This window comes from Choloepus didactylus, chromosome 12, assembly GCF_015220235.1.
Source record: "Choloepus didactylus isolate mChoDid1 chromosome 12, mChoDid1.pri, whole genome shotgun sequence".
Classification (NCBI taxonomy): Eukaryota; Metazoa; Chordata; class Mammalia; order Pilosa; family Megalonychidae; genus Choloepus; species Choloepus didactylus.
The window spans coordinates 4818757-4844689 of record NC_051318.1 but is presented as its reverse complement, the minus strand read 5'-3'; the positions used below and the strand labels follow the sequence as shown (position 1 = coordinate 4844689).

The 25933-nt window shown below is 40.2% G+C and overlaps 1 protein-coding gene across 7 annotated transcripts in view; it reads left to right on the top strand.

Moving 5' to 3' along the window:
* The window catches only part of NBEA (neurobeachin), a 637956-nt gene that overhangs the window by 230224 nt on the left and 381799 nt on the right, over nt 1–25933 (top strand). For all 7 annotated transcript variants that reach the window (XM_037800588.1, XM_037800589.1, XM_037800586.1 and 4 more), the window contains exon 30: nt 16563–17001. In XM_037800588.1, coding sequence (XP_037656516.1) covers nt 16563–17001 — 439 coding nt within the window. The remainder of the gene's footprint in view (nt 1–16562; nt 17002–25933) is intronic.

Genomic DNA, 25933 nt, shown 5'->3' with positions numbered 1-25933 from the left:
ATATGATATCTGCCTATTGAAACACAGTGTAACTTTTACTTGTCTTTAAATGTAATCTGCAAAATTGAGGACACTTAATTCTATGCATATCAATATCCATAGCGAGGGCAGTCAATCAGTTCCCCAGGGACTCCCATCCAGGGGCCTTCAGTGGCGCTAAGTTAGCCCTAAAGTGAAGGCTGCTTTAAACCCTCTTGGAAGAAGCTCAAAAACAATTCTTGAAAGCACCACACTGATCTGTCAGTTAGTTAACTTCCTCTCAAAACGAAGTCCAGCACTTTAGAAAGGAATATAAATAGAGAAAAATAATCCTTCACCGTGCAATTTAGAGTTCATTGCCAAGCATCTCTGCTGGTTTGGATCTGTTATGTGTCCTTTGATCCAGTCTTGTGGGAGCAGACCTGTCATGGGTGGGACCTTTTGATTAGGTTGTTTCCATGGAGATGTGACCCAGTCCATTCAAGATAGCTGTTAATCCCCTTGCTGGAGTCCTTTAGGAGACAACAAAGGACAGATGAAACTCAGAGCTCAGACACTTAGAGAGAGATGCCCGTAGATATTTTGGAGAGACAGAGCCAGTTTGAAACTAGAACCCAGGAGAAGAAGGACCAGTAGACATCGCCATGTGCCTTCCCATGTGACACAGGAACCCTAGATGCCATTGGCCTTTCCTCAAAGAAGGTATCTACCTCTTGCTGCCTTAATTTGGACATTTTCATGGCCTTAGAAGATACTAAAACAAGAACCAGTTGGAAGTTTTAGAGATGGGCGATACAATATCTGAAATGGTAGTGTCTCCAGGTGGGTTACCAGAGATCAGACACTGCAGATCAAAAGATTCTGGTAGGCAGGATTCTGTGATGGCTCCCATGATTTTCCCATTTACACACGGTGATGGTTCAGTTCATGTGTCAGCTTGGCCAGGTGATGGTGCCCAGGTGTCTGGTCAAGCAAGTACTGGCCTAACTGTTCCTGCAAGGACATTTCATGGCTGTTAAAAGCTAAAGACTTTTAATGGAAAAGAGAGGACTTTCATTTCTGCTTCAGCCAGCAAGCCTGTCCTAAGGAGTTCATTGAAGACCTTCATCAGAATTGTCAGCTCGCGGCCTGTCTATGGACTGTGGACTCATGCATCCTGTCCTATGGTTGTACAGCCCACAGTTGCATGAGACACTTTTATAAAATCTCATATTTACAGATATCTCCTGTTGCTTCTGTTTCCCTAGAGAACCCTAACTAATACAGCTTGGACTGGGAGTGGTTCTTGAGAAACAGAATCTTAAAATGGGCTTTTAAATTGGTTTCCTACTCTGATTAGATTCAAGAGCACTAATGACTTTATTTCCAATAATCAAGAGGGCACTGACAGTCCATGGTGTGAGTTGGTGATAGAGATATGCCAAATATCTCCATCTAATTCTTCTAATCATACTTTTGTATGAGGCAAGGCTCTGGGTGACAGTGTTTTTCACAATTTAACAGAGTTTTTTGGAGTTAAGGGGTATAATGATGTTGGCTGGACGTTGGATATACAGTTATAAGAGAAAGAGATGAGCTGAAGTCTTCAAATCTGCAACTTAAATGCAGTATGAAAGATGTAAAGGTTTCTGTGTGTACCTGAAAGAAAATCTTATATCCTGCAGCCACAGACTTGAGATCTCTGAAAACCAGACCCAGAGTCTCATTGTGCCAGTAGCAGATTTACAATGTAAACTAAAATCTCAACCTCGCAGAGTGTGTGCTGTTAAAGTAAAGGCACTGATTGGAAAAGAATGGGATCCTGAAACTTGGGATGGGGACTATGGATTGATAATGATGGAATTGGAGACACTAGAATCCTGGATTCTGCTGAGTCTTTGCTAGACGTATCTGTAATGGTCTGCCCTGAGGAAACAGCACTTCCCCCTCACCCCAACCCCTACCCCTTCAGCCTGCCCTGAGGAGTCAGCTACCCAGCCTCCCGCCTGCTTTGAGGAAACAGCTTCACTACCTCCAGTCTGCCTTAAGGACACAGCTTCCTGACCTCCAGTCTGCCCTGAGGAGCCTGCCACCCAAACTCCACCTAAAGAGATTAACCCTTCAGTGCCTGCTAAACCTGTAATCACCTCCCTTGAAGAAACAGCCCTTACTCCTCTGTCTGGAGAGATTAATCCTGTTTCATAGGATGAACCTGCAACGGAATGTCCTGAAGTAATTGGCTTGAAGGATAGTTCTAATTCTGATCATGACCCACCCCACCCCCACTCCTTTCTTCTAGACCTATAACTGGACTAAAGTACCAACAGGCCCTGAAGGGTGAGTACAGAGTGTGACCCATGAGGAAGTACGCTATACTCTAAAAGAACTGCATGAGTTTTCCAATTTATAGACACAGAAATCAGGGAAATATATGTGGGAATGGATATTAAGGGTGTGGGATAATGGTGGAAGGAATATAAAGTTGGATCAGGCTGAATTTACTGATACGGGCCCACTAAGCAGAGAGTCTGCATTCAGTGTTATAGCTTGATGGGGTTAGAAAGGGCATTAACACTTAGTTTGGGTGGTTGGCTGAAACATGGATCAAAAGGTGGCTGGCATTACCGGATGTTGAAATGCCAGAACTGCCCTGGTATAATGTGGAGGAGGGGATTCAAAGGCTTAGAGAGATTGAAATGTTAGAGTGGATTTATCATGGAAGACCTGCTCACACACGCCAGGAATTTCGAGAGGACACACCTTTTACCAGGACTGTAAATTTGTGAGACTAGCTCCATCATCCCTGAAGAGCTCTGTAGTCGCCCTTCTCTTTAGGTCACCTGTTACTGTGGGAACTGCTGTCACTGAGCTTAAACACATTGGGGATAATCAGATCCTCAGTCGGCAGAAGCCAGGTGGCTGCAGTTAATTGCTAAAGACAAGGTGGGCGTGGCTATCATAATGGGCAGAAAACTCAAAGCAGGAGTCAAAATAATCTGACTTGTAGAGACTTACAGCACTGGCTAGTAGATCATGGGCATAGTAGACCCAGCAGTAAAATAAATGGGCAGTCTATTAAATTCCTGTTTGATCTGTATAAGCAGAATTGTAGATCAAGTGAACAGAAGTCTAACCTGAATTACAGAAACAGAGAGTCAAGGCCCCTTAATCAATTCCCAGACTTGAGACAGTGTACAGACCCAGAGCCCCTTGAATGTTGGGAAGGCCGGGTACACTTGGGGAAGAACCCTGTTACACTGCCAGAAATTTAAAGAATAGACATACTCAGCAACTGGCAGAATCCTCACATTGGTTCCCTGACTCCTGGAGTGAGGGCTATTATGGTGGGAAAGGCCAAGTAGAAGCCGCTAGAACTGTCCCTACCTAGCAAAATAGTAAATCAGAGTAATACTGGATTCCTGGAGGGATTGCAGAGATTAATGCCACTCTTAAGGACTAGAAGGATGCAGGGGTGGTGATTCCCACCACATCCCCATTCAACTCTCCTATTTGGCCTGTGCAGAAAACAGATGGGTCTTGGAGGATGACTGTGGATTATCATAAGCTTAACCAGGTGGTGACTTCAGTTGCAGCTGCTGTTCCAGATGTGGTATCATTGCTTGAGCAAATCAACACGTCCCCTGGTACCTGGTATACAGCTATTGATCTGGCAAATGCTTTTTCCTCAACAGTTGTTATAGAAACAGTTTGCTTTTTGCTGGCAAGCCTAGCAGTATACCTTCACTGTGCTACTTCAGGGTTGTATAACTCTCCAGCCCTATGTCATAATCTTGTCCACAGGGTTCTTAACCCTTTCTCCCTCCCGCAAGATGTCACACTGGTCCATTGTATTGATCATATCATGTTGATTGGACCTAGTGAGCAAGAAGTAGCAACTAGTCTAGACTTATTGATAGGTATTTGCATGTCAGAGGATGGGAGATAAATCCAACAAAAATATAGGGGCCTTCCGCCTCAGTAAAATTTCTAGGTGGGGCATGTTGAGATATCCCTTCCAAGGTGAAAGCTAAGCTGTTGCATCTGGCCCCTCCTATGACCAAAAAAGGGGCACAATGCCTAGTTGGCCTCTTTGGAATTTGGAGACATCATATTCCTCGTTTGGGTGTGCTACTCTGGCCCATTTACCGAGTGACCGGAAAAGCTTCTAGTTTTGAGTGGGGACTGGAGCAAGATGAGGCTCTGTGACAGGTCCAGGCTGCTGTGCAAGCTGCTCTGCCTCTTGGACCATATGATCCAGCTGACCCAATGGTGCTGGAAGTGTTAGTGGCAAATAGAGATGCTATTTGGAGCCTTTGGCAGGCTCCTATAGGAGAATCACAACACAGTCCCTTAGGATTTTACTATCCTCTGCACATAACTTTCGAGAAACAGCCAGCCTCTCCTGTTTCCAGTCTATATTAGTCAGGATTCTCTAGGGAAACAGAAACAATAGGAAATATCTGTAAATATGAGATTTATAAGTGCCTCACACAACTGTGGGGATGCCCAAGTCCAAATTCTGTAGGGCAGATCGTGAGCCGGCAACTCTGATGAAGGTCTTCGATGAACTACCCAGGAAGGGCTGACTGGCTGAAGCAGAAATGAAAGTTCTCTCTTCTCCCTTAAAAGTCCTCAGCTGATTGGTTTAAATCCAGCTAATTGGATTTTCTCATTGAGGAAGACACTCCCTTAACTGATTGTAGATGTAATCGGCCACAGATGCAGTCAATGACTGATGATTTAATAACCAGGCTTCTGGTTTATTAACCAGCCACAAAATGTCCTTGCAGTAACTGTTTGTTGGGCCAGTGCTTGCTTGACCAGAAACCTGGACACCATCACCTGGCCAAGTTGACACACGAACCCAACCATCACACACGCCCTGCGTAATTTCTAGGACCAGGGATATGACAGACTTTACTCCTGTGACTAGGTGATGTTAATACAGCAAAATTATTTTAAGAAATGTGATAATCCAAGTGGGTCTGACTTTGCGCATGAACCCTTTCAAAAGAGCTGTGTCTGTCTCGTGGCTGAGCAGGAAGTCGGAGAGATCGAGTGTGAGAGACTTGCTGTGAGGGTGGTTCTTCATGGCTGTGACAGAGATGGCCCTGAGCAAGGACCTGGGAGCATCTTGATGGAGCTTAGTGCTTTGCCTGGCTGACAGCCAACAAGAAAGTGGGAGGTGATCATTCTATAATGATAAGGAGCTAAATTCTGCCAAACTGGCATGAGCTGGGAAGGTGACACTGAGGTCCAGAGGCTGTGATCTGGGTGACAGCGTGGTTTCAGTCTCAGCAGAGAACCAGTGATGCTGTGCTGGACTTCTGACCTAGAGAACTTCGAGCTCACAAACGGGTGCCGTTTTAAGCCACTAAAGTTGTGGTATTTTGTTATGCAGAAATAGAAGACCCAGTGGCCCACAGGGCAATATCAAGCAATTAACATAGGTGTAATTGGACTCTGAAAGGAGGATGAAATCGTGGCCATAGCTGATAAGAACTGTTAAGCCACAGATCCAATCATCTCACCAGAACTCAGGCAAGATATACACCATGAAGAGGACAAGTAACATCATGATAAAATTGCTGCAAAGATAGAGAAGAAATCGTAAAAGTAGCCGGGGGTGGGGGGACTCCTTAAGATTGTCTACAGATTTCTCTTCAGATACTGTGCGATACAGGCAATGATGTCAATCTAGAACTGTATATCTAATAAAAATACCTGTACAAATTTATGGCAAAGAACCCCTTAAGACAAAGTGAGAAATTCTGTCTCCAGGAGACCTGCACTACAAGAAATACAAAGGAAGTTCTTCAGGCAATAGGAAAAGGAAAGAGAGGGAAACTTGGATCTACAATAAGAATGAAGAGTTCAGTATTTCATGTATAAATATCAGAGAGTTGTGGGCTTCTCCTAAGGCAGGATTTCCCTTTGCCAAGATTGAAAACCCATGTACAGTTGCAGAGGCATTAGTGACGGACTTAATCCGTGACGTTTGTTTGAGTATATGAAGCTGAGAAAGTAGATGAGTGATAGTCATAATTCAGTAGTTCCATGTGTTCAGTTTATGGTGAATGATATGGAATTCTCATAGGTAAAGCTAGTAAAGTGTTTTTCCTTAAAACTTGAGGAATGCGCAGATTTTTTTTTTTTTAATAAAATTACAACCTTTGTATATCATGGCAAAATGAAGAACAGTCTTTTTTTCTACTTCATTGCTGACAAATACAGTGAGCTCTGAACTGAATAAAGTAGGAACGGTAATGCTGTCCAGGCCTGTGGTTTGGAGCTGCTTTCTGCAGGACGTGTTCCGATGGCTCAGCTGCAGTGACGGGAAGATACTCTGGAGTGGCCACCTGACTAAGGAGCCCAGGGCAGTGTCGATGCCCGCTTCCTTCACCAAGAACGCCTTCTGTGACAAGTGTTACTGAACTGAGCACTGGTCTTGGTGCCATAGTAATAATCTGGAATTACTTTAAGGCTAAGGTGGTAAATTTCCTGTTGTACTTAGTATGTGATACTAGGGAAACTGATCATAAATAACTTACTGTGTTCTGTGGTTCTGTGGTTATTGAGGGGACAATTCTATTGATGTTGGAGTTACAGAGTGAACTCTTAGGGTTTCTACTGGTTAAAAATCTATTTTGATTCCACTCTTTAAAGATTAATTGGACAGTCTTTTTATTCAAACATCTAAACTATTTATGAGGTTAGTACTTCCATGCAGGGAAGGGTTGCAACATGTTTTTCAGTGGCTGATGAGATCAAAGGACAAAAACAAAAGTTGCGGTCTTAGAAGCACACAGTTTCTGTGACAGGTCAGTTTGGTAATAATTATCAATGGAGTATCTTGATCGTCAGTGATGACCGCAGTATTGTACATTGTTACAAAATGTCACCTATCACTTTATGGATTTAATAGAATAGAATATTTTATGTTTTAATTTCCATTAAAAGAAGATCCATACGTGAGAAGTTCATGGATCTGGAGTTGGTTTATTTCATTAAAAATGATTTAATTATAAATTGCTGGGAATGGCTATTGATGAACTTCAGTTTGGGTGAAAGTTTGAAATGAATATCCTGAGTTCTCTGAGCTTGTGTTCCATCAGTTACCCTTCCTCTGTGACACGTCTTTCTCCAAGATGGGTGTCATTAAAATAAAACAGGTTGGATATACATTATTCCTCACTTTTATCAGTTCAATTGAGATAATTGAAACCAAAAGCTAGTTTTCACAGTGTAAACTGTAAGTATTACTATATTTAAATATTTCTATACATATTTCCAGTATTTAAAAATATTTGTATGCTCAGTGTGTGTTTAAAATGTCTTTAATAAGCATCGGTTTAGGAGAATTGCATTTTACATGAAACTTTCTGTTTAACTATGATTGCGTAATGAAGAAAAGTTACAGTTACAGTGTTGTCTGTTACAGTAATCACCTGTGTATGCACTCGCAGTGAGCAGCATGGGTGGTTCTTGTGATTATTTTCTTTTCCCTATGTTATATTTGTTCTGATTTTATTTTTTGAAATTTAGTTTTATGTCTAGTTGAATAATAAAGACTTAAATGGATTTTTTTAGTATACTTTTAAAAAATTGTATATTTTCAGTAATTCATTTTCATTGTATTTTCCAAAAGTATAGGTCCAAGATGGATTGGGGGAAATCAAAAGAGGCCCATTGTCACGGGTCATTTGAGAAGCACGGCCTGGGCTCTTTTCCACTCCCTTCTCCCTCTCCCCCTGCTCTCTCTCTTTCTGTTCATGATTAAGCCCTTTTGTTTGTTTGTTTGTTTGTTTGTGTGTTTATTTGGAACTAGCTCTCTAGTCTCTCTTATTTTTAATCCTAGTAGACTTTCAGTTCACATTCATGTCATCCCTTCCTGGAATATTGCAGTAACTCCTCACTGGTCTTCTGGTCTCCCATTTTCCACTAGTGTTAGACTAGTGTATTACTAGTGTATTTTTCTCCTGTCATTAGGTAAGTTTTCTTCAAAATGGCTTAATCTGTAGTGCCGGTTTAAAACTGTTAGGGACCCCAGAAGAGCCATGATCTTTGAATCCAGTCTTATTGGGTGGGACCTTTTGATTGAGTGTTTCCATGGAGATGTGACTCACCCAACTGTGGGTAGACTTTTATTAAATTATTTCCATGGAGATGTAGACCCTGCTCATTCAGGGTGGGTTTCATTAGATTACTGGAGTCCTTAAGACAGCTCATGGAAACAAGGAGCTCAGAGAAAGCTGAGAGAGACATTTTGGAGAGAAGCCACGATGTGTAATCCAGAGTTTGCCCTCGGGAGAAGCTAAGAGCCAACACAGAACCAGATGCTTGGAGACGCTTGGAGACGCTTGAGGATGCAGAGAGAAAGATATTTGGAGATGCTAAGCTAAGAGATGAAGTACGGAGTTTGCCCCCGGAGAAGCTAGGAGAAGACTCTGAGATGCTTAAGAGAGAAACGCCCTGGTAAAACAAGCAAGGATGCACAGAGGCTGAGAGAGAGAAGCTAGGAGAGACAGAAGCCCAGAGACATTTTGGAGAAAGCCATTTTGAAACCAGAACCCAGGAGCAAAGGACCAGTAGATGCCAGCCATGTGCCTTCCCAGCTGCCAGAGGTGTTCCAGATGCCATTGGCCTTTCTTCATTGAAGGTTCCTCTTGTTGATGCCTTCATTTGGACACTTTTATGGCCTTAGAACTGTAAACTTATAACCTAATAAACCCCCTTTATAAAAGCTAATCCATTTCTGGTATTTTGTGTAACGGCAGCTTTAGCAAACTGGAACAGATTTTGCTACCAGGGAAGTGGGGTGCTGTTGAGTGTGCAAATACCAAACATGTTGAAACGGCTTTTTAAATGGATAAGGGAAAGATTCTGGAAGAATTGTGAGGAGCTCAGGTGAGCTGAGAGAGACATTTTGGAAAGAAGCTAAAATATGTAATCCAGAGTTTGCCCCTGGGAGAAGCTAAGAGCCTACACAGACCTAGATACTTGGAGATGCTTGGAGCTGCAGACAGAAGGACGTTTGGAGATGCTAAGCTAAGAGATGAAGCCCAGAGTTTGCCCAGGAGAAGCTAAGAGAGGACTCCCAGATGCTTAGAGAGTATTGCCCCAGGAAAACCAAGCAGAGAACTGAGAGAAGCTAAGAGAGACAGAAGCCCAGAGACATTTTGGAGACAGATGTTTTGAAACGCAACCTGGGAGCAAAGGACCAGCAGATGCAAGCCACATGCCTTCCCAGCTGACAGAGGGGTTCTGGACACCATTGGCCATCCTTCAGTGAAGGTATCCTCTTGTTGATGCCTTAGTTTGGACACTTTTATGTCCTTAGAACTGTAAATTTGTAACCTAATAAATCCCTTTTATAAGAGCCAAACCATTTTTGGTATTTTGTGTAAAGGCAGCTTTAGCAAACCAGAACACCAGTGTTGGCAGGACTTCTCTGGATCTAATTTAGCTGCACCTCTTTAGTTTTCTCTAAAATGGTTTTCTGACCTCTTATGTTAACCTTTATTCTGCTTTTTACTGTGCAGCTGCCATAGTGGTTATTTGAAAACACAAATCAGTTATGTCCCTTCTTAACTGAAAACTTTCTCATAGGATTTAGGGTAAAATTTCACAAGGGCCCTGGATCACCTGACCCCTGACTACCTCCCCACCTGGGTCCCGTTCTTCCTCTTATGAGCCGTGCACAGTCACTCTGGCTTTTCGTTTTTGTCTCATGCCAGGCCTCTCCTCCCTCAGGATCTTTGCAGGTTGTTCCTGGTTTTGGGCTCGCTCCTTTCCTTCTGTTTTGTGTGCCTGGCTCATGCGCATTCTGCAGGAGTGGGCTTAAAGGTCAGAGGTCGCTCCTGTAGCGAAGCAGCTCCTCCCGGCTTCCACCGCTCTCTGTCAGAGCACCCTGTGGGTCCCTGCTTGCACGCCCGCAGTCTGTGGGTATAATTATCCTCTTTCTTCGATTAGAATGTCTGTCGTATGAGGGCAGCCCTGGCTCATGTTCACCGTTACATCCTCAGGGCCTAGCGTGTAGTGGGAACAGTAGATACTTGCCAAGTGAGTATTGACAGTAGCCTTAAAATATAGCTAATTAGTAAATATGCTAAAGCAGGGGTAAGAAACTTGTCAATAACTTCCATAGATAATGTAGAAGCTTTATATTAATTATTTCAGTTTAAGCTTAATAAAAAGAAAGAAGTTCACATTTAGGTGAACTTATAAATAAATAATTCTTTTAACAATTGACAGTTAACAGAATAAGATAATGTGGTACTGGTAGAAAAATAGTTATATGGTATATGGCATAAAAAGTATTTTAATAGGCTATAATATGTTTGAGAATTCCATGTACTCTAAGCAAAGCTTCTAATCAAATGGAACAGAACTTATCATTTGGCAAATGTTATTTGCGTTACCAGAGAGGGTAACCATTTGGAAAAAAATTAATTTATATTATCTCATTCATTATACCAAATAAATCTTGCAGATCAATTAAAAGAAGAAATCACAGTAATAGAAAAATGTGGAAAATACTGAACATAAAACTAACAAAAGAAAGACAATGTATAGTAAAAATATGGAAAAATAACTATGCTCATAATCAAATGCATATTGAAACAGCCATGTGTCATAATTTATTAGACAAATCAGGAATAATTCTGAAGGGAAAATGTAAATATTTGCAATTTCTAGAGCACAAATATGTCCACCCCATTCATCTAATAATTTTACTTCTAGAATTTTATCTTAAGGAAACAATATGCATGATAGTTTAAATAAAAATACTTTTACCACTCAGTTTTTATTGAGAACTAGGCTTAATATTTATTAAATAGATTGCTACATTTAAGTATTTCAGTATTGCAAATTTGTTTTTTTCCCTTCTTGGTATTAGAATCATTTTTAATGGTTGAATTGTAATACATTTTTGTGCTTGTATCTTAATTTATTTGTAAAGTACTCTAAAACTTTGTCATTCCTATAACCTTTATAGAATTTTGATTGGATACAGTATTGAATATATGATAAATTTCAATGATTTAAAGGTGAAAATCAGGTCTAGTTATTCCTAGCAATTGTTAAAAGAAAATCTTCAACTCTGTAAAATATTATGAATTTCTGTTTTCAGTGTAAGTAAAAGTATCAACCAGAACCTTCCTTCCCCACTTTCTTTCATTCATGTCCTAACTTGACCTTTCTTTCAATTCATTTTATAATTCCTTCACTGAATATCTGTTGAACAAATGAATGACTCCCTACCATGACCATGGTCGTGGGGACCTAATAGTCAGCTAAAAGTCCCTCTCTCTACACAGCTAACATTCTGGTGAAGGAGATAAACTTTTTAAAAAACACATTTAATGTATAACTGCAAATTACTCTACAGTAAGAAATAAAATTACAGGTTATTATGGGAAAGTGTAAAAGTATGAAAGGAGAAACATAATGTAGATTGAGGGTGGGGAAGGACTTTCATAGCAGTGTCATTTAGGCTGAAGACCAAAGAACGAGTTCAGTCACTTTGGGGGTACAGTGGGTATGGCGGCAAGGGCACCGTGTGTTCACGACGGAGTGGTGGCTTTGCCCAGTTAGGGACACACAAGGGCAGAACACGCTGATCAGGGGAGCAGAAGCATTCCATGAGCCACACAGGTAGGCAGGAGGCACATCAGCTAGGGCCTCTGAGCCATGTTAAGAACCTGTTTTGGGCTGAGCAGAGGGGTATTAGTTTTCTGTTCCTGCCAGTGAAAGCGAAGGCAGGGTTGTAAATTGAGGGAGCGTAGAAAGTGTGACTCGGCACGGCAGAGGGTGGGAGGCTTGCGGCTTCACTGCAGCTACGCCGTCTCGCCCCAGCTGTTAGCTCACCACTGGGCTGGGTGGAGGCCTGAGTGACAGCCGGGGACAGGGAATCCAGACTTCAGAATGTTCAGGAGAGTCACCAACACAGACCCGGGGGGAGAACCTGATTCCTGGGATTGCCACATTATGTTAAAATATCCATTTTTAAACAAAAAATAGTGATACATGCAAAGAAACAGGGAAGTATGGTTGATACAAAGCAATAAAACCAGTCAATAGAAACTGCCCTTAAGGAAGCCCAGCTGTTGGCCTTACAAGACAAAGACCTTAAATCAGCTGTTATAAATCTGTTCAGATAACTAAAGGATAAAGTACTCTAAATAAAGAATTAGAGAAAAGTATGAGAGTGATTTCTCAACAAATAGAGAATATCACTAGAGATGGAAATTACTTTAAAAAAAAGGATGGACTAGAAATTCTGCAATTGAAAATTACAAAAACTAACATGACAGATTCACTAGAAGGGCTCAACAGATTTGAACTGGCCAAAGAAAGAGTCGGTGTACTTAAAGAAAGGTCAGTCATAATTACCCAACCTGAGGGAGAGAACAAAAAAAGAAAACTGAACAGACCCTCGGAGACCTGTGAAATCACATGCACATACACAGGATGGGGGCTCTGGGGGAGCGGGGGTGGTACAGAGAGAAATGTGGAAGAAATATTGGCTTGGAAACTCCCCACACTTGATGAAAATCATTAACAGCTATGTCCGAGAAGCTCAATGCACTCCACGTAGGGTAAACTTAGAGAGATCCGTGCTTAGGCACATCATTGTCAAAACATCCATTGGCAGGACTTGCTTGGCTTAATTGTATCTTTGGAATTATCATTGGGTTTACTATGGCATATTCTTTAGTAATAACATTGAATTCCTGAAATTATTTATGTGTTTTTCATTCATTCCACATAGCAAATAAACAAAAGGAACCATATATAAGTATTGCAAATAATTACTTAATATATTACAATCTTTTGTTATGTAAAATATTAATAATGATTTTAAGTATTTTATGTTTGGCTGTTTCTTTGTAGTTAAGATTAATTTTTATGTTAAGTTAATTTGGCATTTTTGGATTTAATATGAATATACTAATTAGTTACATCTAATTTTTATGTTTTATTTTAAATTACAGTGATTTAGTTGGCTTAATATTACTATTTGAATAGAATGCTTAATCTTCATATAATTTTTAGTGTTATACTAAGAAGGCACTCTTATATTCCTTTCATGTTATTCTTTATTAGATAGTTTTGGAAAACAGCAGTTTAATAATTTAATAGGTTAGATATATTGAAACACTTCATAAATCACCATGAAACAAGAATTTTGCAGGAAGGAATGTGATAAATGAGGTCACCGTGTAGACATGTAGATATCATATCATTTGTTGAACATACCTTCATATTTTTCTCAAAATATATTAGATGAACCCATTAGATTCAGTGAAAAGCAGTAAGAAAAAGAGGCATCTGGCATCCAACTGCTGTTTCTGACAAGGCTAAGACCACTCAGGCTGGTAATGCGTTGCTTTGTGCACTGGCCTGGCAGACACTGATGGGGACTGTTGAAAAGTTACAAGCCGACTGTCATTGACACAACCTGTTCAGATGCGACCATTTATGCTTAGGCCATGTGCACACTCAGCTTCTTATTGAGTTGACTTGGGTTAAGTCTTCAAGGTGCTGTAGTGTTACAGAGAAGCATTCTGGAAACGTAAATGATGCAGAAATATGTGCTATCAACTGATCACATGTTCTTTAAAAGATGTTGATGCACAATGAGAAGTTAAGGTAAGTTTTCTGGCTACTGATACGGTTTTTCTTTGAAGTCACTATGATACAATGTTCCTTTGGTGTTTATTCTGTGTGTCATGATCACATGGTATGTTTTACAACATGTATTTACTTGTATAGACTTCTTATTGAAATGTCAAAATTTCTGTTTCCTTTTTGAACTCATTCTTTTATTAGTTGCATTAAAAATAAAACTAAAATTTTTGTATGTACTGTATAAATATTTTGACATGAGTCATTTGGAAAATATTCTAATATTCAGCTTAACAAATTTCCCATTGTGTTTTATAATTGAGAAGTCAACATTTACATAGGGGCTCCAAGCATCCAATTAATAAGTTAGATTTATAATGTCCATTGAGGGTTGATTAGTTGAACAGAAAAGGAAAACGTTTAATTGGTGGCAAAAACCTTTAGATGTGGTAGCTTTTGTTTTTCTTAGATATTTTATTTGCTAATGAAATGCTTATATTTCAGTCTAAATAACTTATATAAATTTTTCATGTAGCTCTTAATGTAAAAACACATCATCAATAAAGATGCTTAGACATCAAGTACTAGAGTAAAGCCAAGTGTCTAGACCAAAGCTGGGAAGTAGCTAGATTCTGATTGATAGACTTGACCACATACGTCTGTTTCATGTATAGCTGTAAATGGATGCATATACATATTTCTCTGTTAAGAGATATTAGCCTATACTCAGTAACCACGACACTGCGATTTTTTTGTTGTTGCATCCTGTTTTGTTCTGCTTTTACTTCTTCTTACCTTTTGTCTTATAAATGTCACTAATGCTATTTAATTTTCTCCTCAGTTTTCTGCCACAGTTTATTTTCTCCAAAAATCTATAATTTATTGATGCAAAGCTGTGTCAATAACTTAAATTCAGTGGTATCTCTTAAAATGGAAGTAGCCTCAGGTTATTTCATCACCTTCAAAAGTTTCAACTGTCACCTCAATTTGAATGAGCCCCAAGTGCATGGCTACGCGTCTCTTGCCCAACTGTTACGCATATCCCAGGGGTACTGCCGACCCCGCGGACTCAAGGTTCATTCCAATATTCCCCTGAAAAAACCTGTTCTCTTGTGCTTCCTTTCTCAGTTAGTGGCATATCACCGTTCTCGTTTCTTCCCTTAGAGCATTTACTTCAGAGTCACCTTGATTCATTCTTTTCCTTTTCATTCCTGCTGCTGTTCTTCTAATTTACATCCGAATCTGTTCTCATATCGCTTTATTAAAAGGCGAAATCGGTGTCTTTACCATCATCGTTTTCCTCTAGTGCTTTGCCACCAGTTTTACTGAGATTATCTGTCTTTTCAAAACTTTCATGTGTTGATTTTAATTTTTAGTTTTGGGAACAACAGAGACCAGATCTACCTTATTCTTCACGTTTGATCACACAGTGTTGGATATTATGTTCCAGATTTGATAACTCTTCTTTCACTTGACCAAAGAAGCAAGCAGATAAAGCATATTTGTTAAATATTAGGAAGCCTACAGTATGACATTAAATTTGAGAGATTTATGTTTCTTAATAAATTTAAATTAACATTGGATGTTGGAAAGATTGAATAATACGAAGATGTTATTTGTCCCTAAATTAACATGTAGATTTAATGCAATTTGAATGAAAAGTAAAGAACAAAAAAAAAAAAAAGGAAATTTGTCTTTCTTTTGAAAACTTCACAGTTATTCTGAAATTAATCTGAAGAAATTAATGCCACATCCTCAGTAAATCTGAATGTCATAATGTCAATCCATATTCTAGTAGTTAGTAGAATTGCCTAGTAGAGCCCGAGGGCTAAGCCGTCTTAGCAGAGAATCTCCTTCCTGTTTGGTAAGGGTCTCCTGAGTTTCAGCCGGTTATGATTTCACCTACTAATGGTGCCATCAAATCAACATGTCTCTGGGTTTTCCCTAGAGATTTCACAAAAGCGCTGGTGAGAGGTCCTGCTGAAATCAAGGGTGTGTGTTCCCCTGGTGGGCAGTCTCCTGATACCGTGTTCTAACAGCCTTTCAAAACAAACAAGCATAAAACTTGGCAGTTTTGTAGAACTTAGAGGTCTTAAAATTTGGAAGAGATCTTGCTTTACAAAGAAGAAATCTTAAGTATAAATTAAAATAATATAAATAGCTAACATTTATTATCTATTCTGTGCAGCTCCTGGTAATAATTTTATCTATGGCTATTAACATTAAGTATCTTTTCAACATGACTCTCAAGTTAGATAAATATTCTTGATTTAATTTTTTGCAAATTGAACTTGGTATTTATTCACAAAGAGTGAGCATGAATGTTCCGGAATAATTGTTCTGAAATGCCACTTAGAGGTGTTCTAAGGTCTCATGAAGCATTATTCTATTATAGAAGCATTTATCCTTTGGAACTAAGAATTTGACATGTTTTACATTTGGAATTAACTCTTCAGAATTTTACATATTATATATATGTACTTTTTAAGAATATATTCAACTAGTTTAAAGATTTCAATTAAAAATATCTAATTAAATTTTATAATGGTTATTAAAGTACTGCTGAAGGTATAAAATTGACTTAATAGTTTTAAGGAAAATATGGAAGTACAAGAATTTCTGTTGCATGATATTTTGGTAGCTAGCAATGAAATGAAAGGATAAATATTTATTTATAAGCTGCTATAAAAATCATCGTAGCAATTATTTCCTAATTCTTTTAAAGACCTCAGTTTTGATATGCCAGGTTTATAAAAGAAACAGGGTTGTGTTGAGGCTTACTGTATATAATGTTGACAGGTGGATATGGATGATACACTCTAATTGAATTGTGTGATTAGGCACACCCACTTAGTAGATTTTTGTTTTGTGCAGGCTTTGTGTTCTTTATTCTTGTGTACAAAAACATTTGATAAATAAACCAGCTTTTTCACTTGTAAAACTTTGTTTATAACCATTTTTTTTTGTTACAGAAACACCTGCTGCATTTCCAGACACGATCAAGGAAAAAGAAACACCGGCCCCTGGCGAAGATACCCAACTGGAAAGTTCAGTTCCCCACACGGATTCGGGCCCTGGGGAGGAGCCGGCGGCCGGCGTCCTGAACGGGGCCGAGCTGGAGCCCAGTGCAGGCCCTGGCGTCATGAGCGAGCTGCTGTCCACGTTGTCCTCCGAGGTGAAGAGGTCTCAGGAGAGCTTCGCCGAGACGCCCAGTGAGCTGCTGAAGCCGGCGCCGGCCGTATCGAGCATCACGCAGACCAAGGGCATCAATGTCAAGGAGATCCTGAAGAGCCTCGTGGCCGCGCCGCTGGAGACGGCCGAGTGCGGCCCCGAGCCCGTCCCGTACCCGGACCCGGCCCTGAAGAGGGAGGCGCACGCCGCGCTCCCGATGCAGTTCCACTCCTTCGACAGGTAGGGCCGGCGGCCGGTTCCCGCCCGCCCCGGGGGGCGCCCGAGAGCAGCGGCCTCCCCGGCGCCCCTCCGCACCGCGCGTCTCCCCGCGCGTCTCCCCGCGGCTGCGGTGGTGGCAGGAGCGTTCTCCTCCCGCGGGGCGCCGCCGTCTCGTGTGTAAATGAGGGGGCACAGGCCACATCGCTCCCACGTCTGTTCCGACTTGGGAACTCTGTTATATTCCTGCTGTAATTCTGGAATTCCATTATCATATTATGGAAAAGTATGATAGTTGTCGGAGGTTAGTAAGAGTGATAAAATCCAAATTTGAGACTTAAATGCAAGCATATGGGAAACATAAATTGCTTTCGATCACATTTCTTTTGGACTTTTCCTATATCAACACAAATACCACATTTAAAAAAAATTCAGTGGTATTAATTACTTCATAATGTTGTGCAAACATCACCGTCATCCATTACTGCAAATTTCCCATAGGTACAGAATTAAAGGCCATATTCCGAGGCAAATATTTGAAAGGAAAAACGTCTGGGAGGCATTTTAGGTCTCTGCACTGCTTATAACATGGTTCCTGTATCTACGTTAGCTTGTTAAATCATGAAAAGGATTTCTTAGCTAAGGAACGGCTAAGTCTTTTTTCTGCTCCAAAATATATGCAAAAAATGATAGTTCACAAAAGCAGAATAAAATATTTTAGAACCAAAGATCTGTGCATGTAACATATATCCTACTATTTAAAAACGTTTAGCATTATAAAAATATTTTAGGTAGTCTCTACTGACAAGAGAACTTAATTTTGAACAGTGGGATTGACGCATATTCCTAATTGTGATTTCATGCTAACATATAAACTAAGGAATGTATCAGTTAATTATTAGAACCAAATCATCATTATTGATATTAAAGAACACTATTTTATACAAAAAACTATATATTATTATGTAATAATTGACAAGAAAGTGTTTTTGTTTCAGAAAAGCAAGATTGTCAAGTTAGGCAATCAAATTTTTCTTAAATTAGAATGTCAAAATATACTCGATATTGCTTTCTCTAAGATAGCCAAACTATTTTTTTCAAGGTGGAGACAGTAAGTTTTAGAATTTAGGGATGAAACTATGGCAGTAAAGCCATTTTCAGTTATGCCGAGTTTTTTTTTTCCATACACAAATATAATGCTTGCCTGTAAACATTTTAATCAGTGTCATACAGCTATTTCTTGAAAATCTGTTGTGAAAATACAAATGGTGCTAGTTATTATGTGACCTATGAGGATTAATAATATCAGTTTTGTCTACTATGAACTTACAGACTAGGAGGAGATAAGGTGTTTGCGAATAACGGTCATATAAGGTAAAATGTGTTAATTTTTTGAAAAGTATAAGAAAGGGCCCTATAAAAATGTAGGAAATTTTTCTATCTTTTTTTTTTTTTGGTATTTTTCTCTTTTATATTTTAATATTACATTCTGTTGATGTTGATTCATATAATTCCTTGAATGTTCCTTCTGCCATTTTGCATTGATGTTTTCCATCTCACCTGCTTGATTCATGTTCCCAGGGTATATGTGTATGTGTGTTTATGTAATTACATGTATCTATACATACCCACATACGAATAAATGTTGTATAATTGAATTCAAGGTCATTAAAGTTTTGCTTTCCATTTAATTTTAAATTATATTTTTAAATTTAGTGAGAATACAAATAATAGAGAATTATTATGATTTCTGTAAGAGAATCCAATGAAAAAGGATAAAGTAAAATATTTTTGTTTTAATAGGGATTACTGTTAGAATGATTTTTTTCATTAAAACTTAAAGCAGTCACCTGAGTGCCAATATTCTTAGCTACTCAGAATCTATTACACTTTTGAGAAACTCCTTAAAAGAATAATAGAACTTTCCGTTTGTTCCTGGTAGCTTTTGTGCAAAACGCAGTGGGAGTGGACTCATTCTAAATTGCATAGGTAGAGGAGAAATGGAAGCACACAAAGCGTATTTCCATTCTCCCTAGGACAGGCGCGTCCAGCGCTGTTAATATATGCAGCAGCCCCAGCACTATCACATGTAAATGACGAGGTGATATTGATGAAAGGAGGGGATTGGGGTCTCGGGGGCCGCCGGTGACGGATTGAACAGAAGCGGCCTTGCCCCACGCCCGCTCGGCTCTGTCATCGTCACTGCTCAAAGCCATAATGGGAGGTGGCAGTCTGAAATGAGTTGCCACGGCAAAGAGTATTATTTTTGAAATGCTTTCACACAAATCACTAGGCCCTGCATACAACTTAGTTTCATGCTTTAATGTCATCAGGAGGCACAAATTGGTGTGTCTAATTGTTTGCCACCTGCCAGCAAAATGAGCTGCCAGCCAGCCAGACGGGTTTGCTCGTCCGTCAGCCATTCAATAGATCGAGAGTGACAATATCACGTTTCTCACTTCAAACTCTGAAGCTCCGAGCAGCTTTTCAGAGGCATCGTCCCCACAAGTGCCTCTGGACAACTGCGTTTTCCAGTTACATTTCCAGCATAGTTGCTACCATTTGCCGTATCTGTCTTTAAGGTTACTGTAATTACATTATGTGATACATAAACATTTCTGAAGCACGAAAGTCTGAAATACCAGTTATGACGAGTCTTTTAACATCAGAGAGAATTCCTTGAAAATAGGAACCCCCATAACAGGCCTTTGGAAGCCAACTCCTAAGCCCTGCCATTTTCAAACACACGATTACACTGGGTCCTACTTGGCCAGTAATCAGTGTTTCGTTTTTATCTTTATGGTTGAAAAATAGATATAAATTCAGTTGCTCCTTTCTTTGTAACTAAATTGTATTTCTTCATATTGTACAACCCCATGGAAGTCACCTGAGGTTTTACTTTTGTTAACTAATAGTTTGTTTGTTCTATTGCAGAAATGCTAACAATGCATTTTTTTGTATTTGTCCTAGATTTTAAGTTGGGAAGTCATTTCATAAAACAGCTATGTATTTACTACCCAGGATGGAGCATTCATGAATTTTCGCGTTTTGAAGTTTATAATACCATTTTCACTAAGTAAATTGTAACATCAAATTTTAGAAATGTTTAGACTTAAACTATACCTTTTTTTCTTTTAGTTTTATGTCTTTAATCAGATCATGGTTACTATGAAATATTACATAAATGCCCCTATCTATCTAGAGAGTGCTGATTCTCTTTCTTTCATTGCCCCACTCATCTGTTTAGATTGACTTGTATGTCTTTGATTACAGAGTGACCCTACCACATGTGTGTTTATGAAGTGTAAAGCACTGAAAATTCTAGATGTAAGGAAACTATAGGTATAAAGGAAATAGAATTATGAAACTAAAACAGTTGTTTTTTTTTTTAAAACAGTTTTATTTACACACCATACAACCCATCCTAAGTATATGATCAGTGGCTCTTGGTATAATCATGTAGTTATTCATTCACCACTATGGTCAATATGAGAACATTCTCATTTCTTCTGAAGGAAAAAATCCCGTGCCCCTTATATCCCCCTATTATTGAAGTTTACCTTTGGTAGAGTGCCTTTGTTATAATTAGTGTAAGAATATTACAATGTAAAACCGTTTTTAACAGTGTTCCGTTACTGTAAGCAAAGAAAAATATTTATCATGTGTCTGTTTCTAACAGAAAAGCGTAGTGTTCTCATCTGAGGATTCACATATCAACTTGCAACATTCCCCAGCAATGCCATCTCTTGATATAGTTTCTTACAAGTTCTATGGTCTATAAAATATTCTAGCTAAACTATTACTTTTAATGCATTAGTAACTGTCTGATTTTTTGGTTGAGGTGATAACTTTCTCTCTAAAACTACCAATTAAGCTTTTACCCTATGTTTTAATCTAAAATTTTTGTCTTTTATGTATCCATATTTTTTATCCTCTGGTAATTTAGTATAAGTCTGTGATTTAGCTCATTCTTCATTTCCTGAGATCCCCCTTAGTTGGGACAAAAGGCAGAAGAAGCAGTAGGAAACAGGCTTCTCCCTGCTTTTTAACTGTATTATATTTCCAACATATTGCTGCCATTTGCCTTATCTGTCTTTAAGGTAACTGTAATTACATTATGAGGTATATAAACATACTTCTGAAGCACTAAAGTCTGAAATCCCAGTTATGATGAGTCTTTTAACGTCAGAGAGAATTCTGTTTTCAAAAGTTTTTTTAAGTCTGGGGTATCACAACAAAAGCCTTATGATTACATTGCTTCATTGACTAGGCAACATCAGCCTTGCATAATTTGTACTTCCTCCCTTTTGATTTTGCAAACCTGTTCAGACTGCTTTACTGGAGTTGATGTGCTCAGGAAAACAGTATGTTTTTTTTTTCCCCTCAAACTTTTAATATATTTGCTTCCAAGTGTTTCATTCTTTGAAATAAAATTTAACTCTTTTATAAGTTATTTTATAACTTATAAGTTATATAAGTTTATAACTATAATTTATATATACTATATAATTTTATGTTATAACTTATAGTGTTTAACTATAAGTTACAAGCTTTATAAGTTATTACTAAGAGAGCAGTTTAGGTAGCCTTCATGTTATTAAACCTAAAGTTGACTCATTGCTATGCGTTTTCTCTGTAGTTTCAGTCATATTTTTACACTGGTTTAGTATTAAGGATGAGAATTCAGTGTAATTACTAAAGAAATGTTTAATAGAGATGACTGAATCTCTCACACTGATTTCTTTAAACTTAGAATTAAGAATATGAAAATGAGCACCTCATTTTTTATTCTTGGAGATGTCTAATTTTTTCAGAAAGTACTGTGGTTATTCCACTTATAAGATGAGCAAGTAAATGTAAGCCAAATTGATTTAAAATCTGCCAAACTCTGCAGTTCAAAGTTGCCAGGCTCTCTGGCCACTGGGAATCCCTGCTTTTATTCTTCTCAGAGTACTCCTGGCTGCAGTCTTTTTAAGGCCAATTATCAGAAGGTGCCGTTTTGGCTGAGCGTGGTTGTATCACTATATCCCCAAGATTGTGGTCTTTCTCCTGGAATGGACACACAGCTCAGGGAGCTGAAGGAACAGTCTGTCTCTAACAGACTGAGTTAGTCAAATACTCAGTTATTTCTTATACATCTTTGTTGTATTGATACTCCAAGATATTTTGCAAAATGGAGATGCATAAAAGATGAAAACATCAGAGCAACAGCCTTTTAATTTCTGATAAGCTGCAGTAAATCATGTTCCTGTAAAATCAGTAACAAATTGTTTCTCTCCAAAGTTTTGATTATTTCCCTCAAGATAAATGTCTAACATATACAAGTCTTGTTAGGGAAGGAGTAATAATCTGTACACTAGGAGAATTGGCTATTAGCACCGGGTCTCTCCATAGTTAGTCGTGAGACCTTGATCCACTCGGAGTCCTCACCCTATAAAATAATGTGATTAAGTTGCATTATTTCTAAAACGTCCCATAAAGTTCCAAAATTCCATGATAAATGACATAGCCTTATCATTCGTCTCAGAAAGCAACACAGAGCTATTCTGGAACTTGCTTAAAAGACCTGAACCTCAGAAAAAGATACGTCCTGTCCTCTCCAAAATCCCGCGCCCCACTCCAGGCTCCCACACCCTCGCGGGCTCCCTGTGCTGCCTCCGCCTGGCCTCACTGCTTCCGGGCCTTTTGTTGGTTGGTTTGGGTCAGGGTGGGCTTTCGTTTTTGTTTTTGTTGCATTTTTCTTAAATGTAAAACTGATGAAGATTCTGGAACAGTTTCTCGTTGCTTGCACAGTGAAGGCAGCGAAGTTCTCACCTGTCCCCTCACCCGGCCCCAAGGTCTCGTCTCCCTGCCGTCAGCAGCCCTGTCTTCTCGTAGCTTATGTCTTGCTCAGTTTTCACTGTCACCTTTGCTTCCACTTTTCTCCACTTGGCTGTTTCCTGTTGGTCCTTTTAGCTCCAGCGAGGTCTTCCCCGACCACGGCCTTGTGCTCCTGGAGGGCCTGGTGTGCAGCTGTGGGCAGAGCGGGTGCCGATGCAGGGCGACTGGCTTGCCTCGTGGTCCTCGGTGCCCCCAGGTCCGCCTTCTCCGCGTCACCGTGCACGTGCTCCTGAGGCTCTCGGTGCACAGCCCGTGTGGTGGGCAAGAGACAGAGGAGGGCGTAGGAAGAGAGGGTTCTAGGCCACGAACACCTGGAAAACTCAGTTGCCTTGGTAAATCGCGGACTGTTTAAAACCCTTCTTGTCTTCAGTATCTCACTTCACACTGAAGTCGTAGAGAGTGCAGCGGAGCGCCCCTGGTTCAACCCGAGTCATGGCGTCGCCCCTCATGGCTTCCCCCTCTGCCGCCAGCCCTGGACCGCAGGGCCTGTGGTCGAGCCCCTGTGCTCCCCTCCCCCGTCCCCCTCCACTCTCCCCCTTGCCCAGTCTCTGGTCGCACCAGCTTTCCCACCCTTCCTCTGCCGGGTCTTCCTGGCTAGCCTTGTGCCTCACACCCCTTCCCTATTGTAGTGTGTCTTCTCCCGGCTCCTCTCCAGCAACACTGCCTGTCCCTGGTCCCGCTTTGTTTCTCTTAGCACTTACTGCCCGATGCACTGTGTTTACTCATCTGTGTTCTTATGTCTTCTCCTTTTGGAATGCGAGCTCCGTGAGGGCAGGAGTTTTGTCTGTTCTGCACATTGCTGTATTTCCGGAACTTAGAACAGTTCCTTACCTGTAGCAGGCGTGCAGTGAATACTTGCCAAGTGAATGAAAGAGCGAGCGAGTGAATGACTTACTATTAGATCCCACTCAGATGTCTGGCTGTGAGAGAGGAGAAATTCAATGACAGAGTATCACCCGGTGTGTTACTGACACATCATCAAACACTCTTTGAAAAATCTTAGTCAAATGAATTAGATTGAATTATTTCCTGGCATTGTACTTTTTTGATGACAACCTTTACAACCTAGGAGTATGCATAAATGATACGTAGAGTAAAGGTAATCTTCTGCTTCTTCCTAGTTTGCTGTCTTAGGGGCGTGGGGCAGACACGTGGCGCTGCATAGGCGAGCCTGGAAGGAACACTCGCGAAACAAGTGTGCACCTTCAGATTATTTGTCAAGTGGATTGCTTAGGGCTGAGGGTGGTTTGAGGTGCTGGAGAATGGACAGTGTTGGTGAAGAAATGATATTAAGGACAAGAAAGTGTAATCCTCTGATTCTAGTATTTTGGCTCCATTAGCGAAAGGAAGAATAGTAGTTCTTATCATTCGTAGAACTGTAGCTTGAGGAAGAATCTGAGCAGTCACGTGCAGACACTCGGGTGGTGGTTTGCTCCAGTCCGACAAGCTCCAGGAGTGCCTCCACCGCACGGTCCTGGTTTGCGTTTGCAGGTGCGTGGAGTTTAATCTTCTTTCCTGAGATACCTTCAAATTCTGAAATTGGCCACCGCTTTTCACTTTTTTTGCTGTTTTACTGTAATTTTCTGGCCTTGCATCCTGTCCTCACGTGTCTTGATCCCAGGTCTCCTGCGTGCCGACCGCTCTCGTGGCCACCCTGTGTTGGTCACTTGTCTTGGAATACGGTGCCTAGAACTGCACCTGGCATGTGGTTCCTAGGGTCTGGCCGTGGCAGGTGTACACCCAGGCTGGCCCCACTCTTGGGCGAGCCGGAGTGTCCTAATGAGAGCGGGGGCGTGTTGAGCAGGTGGTGCACCGAGCGCTGCGTGTGCGTTAGAGCCTCTCGTCTTTTCAGCGTCTTACGCGGTGCAGGCTGTTATGGATCTCCTCCTCAATGTGAGGGAAGTGGAGCTTATGGACCTTGACTTTCCTAAGACCTCGCGTGGTAACTGTGGGAGGTCGAGTTCCCACCCACGCCTGCCTGCCATGAGCAGCTGGGCTCCGCGCCACCACACTACGTATCTACACACCGCGCCAGCTTGCAGTTGGGGCAAGGGCTGGGGACCACACAGCAGCTGCTATTAAGTCAGGAGCTTCCAGTATTGTTTAGTAGACTTGCTTTTAATGTTTTTCCAGTTTACTTACAGACCATCATTATAGGTTGTTGAGTTTTTTTTTTTTAATGTCTTCTTGCATTTATATAATTAATTTCTCATAATGTAACTTGTGTATCATAGTTTCTACACTTGACAGGTTGCCTGAGGTGGTCTTTTATGGAGAGTTTTTGTCCAAGCTTGGTAATGATCCGTTATCAGAGCTCTTTTGAAATAGCTTTTGCACCGTCTACAAATCCCCTCCCAGCACTATCAGTCAGCCTGCTTCTTTACTTTATCCATGAGGATTTTGTGAGAGATGTATAAAATAAAGTGTTAAGATTTCACTAATATCTACTTTTCAAATCCAGAATTGATAATTTTGTGTTCTTGCTAGATCACCAGTGAAGTAGTGCGTCTCATGTTTGTTTAGAAGTTTAGAGAAGAGTTTTCATGGTAAACCAGAAATAGATTAGTACCTTCCTTTTTTTTTCTATTAATCTTTATGTTGATTGTTATTACTAGATACCTTATATCCTGTAGCCAGAGAATTATTTCAGTTTTAGTAATGGCAACAATCATTAACAGTTATAAGAAACCTGACTTTCATGGTTGAAAGTCCTCATATAGTCTCGTTTATTCTCTGCAGTTACATTGGCAATAAGCTTGATGGGCTTGTAGTGAGGAATCTGGAGTTTAAGACCCCCAGCTCGGGAGTTGCCCTGTGCCCCAGCCCTTGTCCCCCGACCCTGCGTCCTGTATTCCTGCCACAATCCCACACGGCCTCGGAGAGAGATGGCAGGAAGAGATGAGGACTGGCACGTAGGAACTGGAAACATAGCCTGAGCTCTTGGGAACTTGGAGTGGAGTCTAATGAACTTCTTTGACTCCATCATTCAAAGAGAGAAAAGAAATAATGAAAAAAGTTGTGGGGTGTTTTGCTTTTTTTTTTTTTCTGAAATGAAAATTATTTAAGATTCTAATAA